The sequence below is a fragment of the Tachyglossus aculeatus genome, chromosome 2 (assembly GCF_015852505.1).
Source record: "Tachyglossus aculeatus isolate mTacAcu1 chromosome 2, mTacAcu1.pri, whole genome shotgun sequence".
Taxonomy (NCBI): Eukaryota; Metazoa; Chordata; class Mammalia; order Monotremata; family Tachyglossidae; genus Tachyglossus; species Tachyglossus aculeatus.
Genome location: NC_052067.1, coordinates 175780133 through 175785875, shown reverse-complemented (window position 1 = coordinate 175785875; position 5743 = coordinate 175780133). Strand labels below are relative to the sequence as shown.

General features: G+C 52.4%; 1 protein-coding gene across 1 annotated transcript; it reads right to left on the bottom strand.

The window, feature by feature from the left end:
* Positions 1-2285: 2285 nt before the first annotated feature.
* On the bottom strand, positions 2286-5516 carry LOC119939987 (trypsin-like). The gene is made up of 5 exons (XM_038760064.1): positions 5477-5516; positions 4141-4309; positions 3483-3739; positions 3047-3183; positions 2286-2435 (listed from the first exon to the last, which is right to left on the bottom strand). Exons 1-5 carry the CDS (start codon positions 5514-5516, stop codon positions 2286-2288), a joined length of 753 nt encoding a protein of 250 aa, XP_038615992.1.
* Between the last annotated feature and the right edge of the window lie 227 nt (positions 5517-5743).

The following is a 5743-nucleotide window of genomic DNA, read 5'->3' as shown; positions in this document are numbered from 1 at the left end:
CACTTAACTTCTCTGTGCCTCAGTTACCTCATCTGTAAAAAATGGGGATTAAGACTGTGGTTTCCACATGGCTTAACCTACTTACCTTGTATCTGCACCAGTGCTTAGAACACAGCACACAGTACGTGCTTAACAAATACCATCATTATTATTATTATTATTAAGGGGACAGACCCCCCTTCAATGCCCGACCCAAGCTCTGTATTCGTTATTATTATTATCATGGTATTTGTTAAGCACTTACTATGTGCCAAGCACTGTTCTAAGCGCTGGGGTAAATACAAGGTAATCTGGTTGTCCCACGTAGGGCTCTCAGTTTTTATCCCCATTTTACCGATGAGGTAACTGAGGCACAGAGAAATGAAGTGACTTGCCCAAGGTCACACAGAAGACAAGTGGCAGAGCCTGGATTAGAAATCACGACCTCTGTCTCCCAAACCCGCGCTGTTGCCACTAGACCATTGATGCTCCTCTTACACTCTGACCCTCCTGCAGAAATGTTAGCTTCTCTATTCAGAATGGAAACTGTTTATTGGGCTAGTAACATGTAGAAGATTCAGTGGATCCCATCTGTTTACTGTGGTGCAGTGCCCCCATTATAGATTATTTGGGGTTCCCATCTGTTTAGTATGATGCAGTGACCCCAGTGTAAATGGTTTGGTCATTCCCATGAGAAGCAGCATGGTTTAGTGGTTACAGCACAGGTCTTGGAGCTGGAAGGTAATGCGTTCTAATCCTGACTCCACCACTTGCCTGCTGTGTGATGCTGGGCAAGCCACTTCACTTCTCTGGGCCTCAGTTACCTCATCTGTAAAAAATGGGGATTAAGAGTGTGAGCCCCATGTGGGACACAGTTGGGACTGTGTCCAACCTGATTACTCTGTATCTAACCCAGTGCTTAGAACAGTGCTTGACACATTGTAAGTGCTTAATAAGTACCATAATTATTATTATTATTATTCCCACACTTTTACTATGGGGCAGTGCCCCTAATGTAGATGACTTGGTGGTTCCCATAAATTTAGTATGGGGCAGTGTCCCAGTGTGGATGGTTCAGTAGCTCTCATCTGTTTAGTGTGGGGTCAGTGCCCCATTGTGGATTATTCAGTGGTGCTCAACTGTTAAGTATTGTGTCAATGTCCACAGTGTGGACTGTTCACGGTGCCCATGTCTTTGGTATGGGACAGTGCCGCCAGGATGGATGGTTTGGTGGTTCCCATCTGCTTAATAATAATAATAACAATAATAATAATAATGGCATTTGTTAAAAGTTTACTATGTGCCAAGCACTGTTCTAAGTGCTAGGGGGATATGAGGTAATCAGGTTTGTCCCACATGGGTCTCACAGTCCTAATCCAACTTGTACTTCCGAAGCGCTTAGTACAATGCTCTGCACACAGTAAGCGCTTAATAAATACGATTGAATGAATGAATCAATGAATCCCCATTTTCCAGATGAGGGAACTGAGGCACAGAGAAGTTAAGTGACTTGCCCAAAGTCACACAGCTGACAAGTGGCAGAGCTGGGATTAGAACCCATGACCTCTGACTCCCAAACCCGTGCTCTTTCTTCTGAACGACGCTGCTTTTCCAAGTGCCCCCAGTGCCCCCGGGGAAGTGTCCCCAGGTGCATTCCAGAAATATTCTAACTTCTAGCAGTCAAGGGAAGCCAAAGTTGAGAAGATTGACAGAAGTTCCAGGTGTTACTTCCGAAGTGTCTCCCAGAGTCTGTGGGTCTCCAGGAGAATTACCCCAACAGCAATGGGAGACACCGGACCCTTAAAGCTCTCAAGGCCACAGCCTCCCCACTCAGCCTCTTTCGTCTCCCCTAGAAATTGGTCTTCCAGGTCAGAGAGGTGAGTTCATTCCCAGCCTTTGCCCAGAATCATAGTCAGATGCGCTCCTCTGGGATATGAAGAATATGAGTCAGTGAGAGGCAGATCCCCCTTCCCTACCCCATTCCCTGCCCCTTTTGGGACCCATATTCCAGCTCCCATTCCCTCCTCCACATCTGTTCCCCTTTCCTCGCCTTCCCTGAGAAAAGCGGGTGAGTAGAGGCCTTCCCAGACCAGAGCTTTTAAGGAGGAGGCTGGTCCAAGGATGGCAGAAACAGTCACAAACACAGGCAGTAGAGAGAAAAAGGTTTATTACCAAATCCTGAATGTGGGTTGAGGGTTAGCAGGGAAGGGGCACAGAGGGAGTTGTATAAAAATAAGAAGGTTTGGGTGGGGGCTGTGACACCTAGCTAGAGGTGAGAAAGGGAAAGGGCAGGAGAGGATCCTGGCTCAGTTGGCCTCCATGGTTTGCTGGATCCAGTCCAGATAGTTGCACACCTTGGTGTAGACGCCAGGCTTGCCTTTCAGAGCACAGCCATAGCCCCAGGAGACGATGCCCTGTAGCTGCCCGTTGCAGACCAAGGGGCCACCCGAGTCACCCTGCCAGAGAAAGAGGAGATGTTACAACTGCCCACCCAACCCCCTGCCTACCAGGGTAGGGTCACAGCCCATGGCCAGGGCAGAGACAGGAGCCACCACACAACTCGGCCCCAGGACTGGGAACCCTTGGTCTCTGGAAGAAAAGGATATGCTCAGACCAGCCATGGTGTCTGTCCACCCCAGTGTGGCCCATCCCAGTAATGCTCAGTGAATGCCACTGGTGTTCACCTAAAACTCCAGGTCCCGCTTCCTGCACCTTCATCCCCAGGATCATGGCACCAGTGTTCTTGGAATGAGTTGAGGGGAATAGGTACAGGGGTCATCCTGTGCCCGGACTCTCACCAACACTGCTGGCACAGCCTGGCCTCCTCCAACTGATCCTTGGGTCTCAGCCCCTGGACATGTCAGTGGACCCAGGATCCCGGGGCAGGCTGGAAGGTGGGGAGGGGTCCAGGATGAAGGGAGAGGGACAATGATGGGGAAAAGGTGACCAGAGAAGGGGAGGAGTGTCTGTGGGGATGAGGTATGACCCTTGTGCAGAAGAAGATGAACAGGAAAGTCAAGGGTGCCTGGGGGAGAGGGGGGGGAAGAGACCAGGGCAGGGGCATCACCTGACAGGCATCCTTGCCTCCCTTCAAAAAGCCTCCACAAAACATATTGTTTGTGATTTTTCCCGGGTAGGAGCCCCGGCACTGGCTCTGTGAGATCACGGGGGCATCCAGGCACCGCAGCCGGGCCGGGACTTTTTCTGCAAGAGACAGAGGGAACGGAGGGAACCAGGTGTCTGTCATTCCTGACCCCAGCATCCCAGTCTTCTTCTGTCAGTCAGCATGTAAAAATAGCGGCTGATGATCACCAGAATCCCCTCCCTCAACCCCCATCCCCATAACAACTCCCAACCCACCAACCCTCCCATGCAACACACATGAACTATGACTCCTGACCAGCCCCCACACTCAGTCCCGTGGCTTTGTTGTCCCACCACCATCACACCACCCGGCCCTGGGCCCTGAGCACCAAGAGCTGGTCCAGTCCAGCATCACTGACCGCCAATGCTTACAGTGTTGCCCCAGCCAGACAACAGGCATGCATCACTGGGGAGGGCACAGGCAGTAGGGAGAGCGACTGTGTCCACGGTGTGGTTGTCCAGGGTAGCTGGGGTGGCCAGCTTGACCAGCATGATGTCATTGTCCACAGTCCTTCTATTGAAGTCAGGGTGGCGGACAATCTTGGCGGCTGAGATGAACTGCTCACTGCCCTCCAGCACCCGCAGGTTGTGATCCCCCAGTCTGACCTGGATGCGTCTGGATGGGGCAGGGGTGATGGTAAGCCCTATCCAGGACCCCCAGCCCACCCCCGACCCCTGAAAAGGGATGCATCTGGTCAACCATCAGAAGCCAATCTCGTCAACTCAATGGATGGGTGGTCAGGTCATGGTTGGCAGAGAGCGGACAGTTGGAGGGAATGGGTCCAGGCCGGATGGGCTGGGCTGTCGTTCTGGTTTGGGGAGGACCCTGAGCTTGTGACCCCACCCACTTCCAACCAGATCTAAGCATCCTCCTGAGCCCTCAAAGAAGTGCTTAGAGCAGAGTCCTGACACCAGCAGCTCCCTGACAGTTCCCACAATGGATGGAAGGGCATGAAGCAAAGAGGGCTGACCAGTCCCCATGGCCCGCAGGGATGGGAGCACCCACAGGTCACTCACCTGTTGTAGCAATGGGCAGCAGTCAGCACCCAGAGGGGGCTGATGAGGGTCCCCCCACAGCTGTGGGTGCCCCCCGTGTTCAAGGAGACCTGATAGGGGACAGAGTTCTTGGGGCAGATGTATCCTCCCACGATCTTGTCCCCATCTTCATCTCCAGCAGGAAATGCAACTGAGGTAGAGACAGAAAGAGGACTGAGGTCACCATCCACCATGACTATCTTCCCAAAGGCCCAGAGCTTCAGGGGTATGGAGTTAGGGGCCAAATTGCCGGCCTGTGACCCCTCCTCCACACAAACCCCTCCGTGTCACAGTCCCAGCTCCAGTCCTGATGGTTGAGCCCGCAGAATCTCAGGAAGCCAGCCCAGCCCCAGTAGGATTGGGAAGGAAATGTCCCATGGAGCCACTGAAGCCTTAGATTCCCTATGGACCAGTTGTCTGTATAAATCTGCTACTCCTGTAGATGCATTGTGATCAGTCAGTCAGTTGTATTTATTGAGTGCTTACTGTGGGCAGAGCACTGTACTAAGCACAAGGGAAAGTACAATATAACAATTAGCAGACACATTCCCTGTCCACAAATAACTTACAGTTTAGAAGGGGAAACAGGCATTAATATAAATAAAAGAAATTACAGATATGTATGTAAGTGCTGTGAGGCTGGGAGCGGGGATTAATACAAGTCAGAGCTAAACAGAAGGGAGCTGAGGAAAAGGAAAAGAGGGCTTAGTCAGAGAAGGTCTCTTGGAGGAGATGTGTCTTTAATAAGGCTTTGAAGGGAGGGTGAGTAAATGGACGTGCAGAACTCTTACAAACATGGATCCCTTGACATCTGAATTCCCTATAGACCCAGAGATCTGGGGGCCCTGCAACCTTAGGTCCTGAACTCCATGGGACCAGGTATGAATCTCATCTGGTCAGACCTGCCTCCTTACCCTCTGCTGGCCATACCAAGTAGTCTCTTGCCTCCAGATTCTCTGCTGGCCATACCACGTAGTTCCCTGCATCGAGATCCACTGCCAGCCATGCTGAGCAGTCCCTGTCTCCAGATCCACTGCCTGCATTGCTGGGCAGTCCCCTGCCTCCAGACTCTCTATCAGCCGTGCTGGGCTGTGTCAACCCTCCAGACCCTCTGCCAGACATCCCAGGCTTTTGATACCCTGTCTCCAGATCCTCTAGTGGTAATCCTGGACAGTTCCTTGCCCGAGACCTGCTGCCAACCATTCAGGCTAGGGAGACTAGGGACCATTCCCCCTCCCAGCTGCAAGATCCCATTCTCCCCACCCCAGTTGGATGGATGTTGGGGAATTCCCTGGGGAGGCAGAAGCCCCATACTGACCAGCTGCCCCCAGGAGGGTGAAGATCAGGACCGCCTCCATGTAGCTGCTCTGTGTCTGGTTCCAGGATGAGACCCAGCCTGAGAGACCCCGTATTTATTCCCCCAGGCCCACCGCCTTATCTCAAGAACCCTGGCCACAGGTGTGCATTCAGAGGGGCAGCTCAGAGACCCTGATCTCAAGGAGGCAGGTGGGACACGTCTCCAGTTAATCATTGCCCAGATGCTGGGATGCAGGCCAAGCCCCCCCATACCGGGAACCTGACCGAG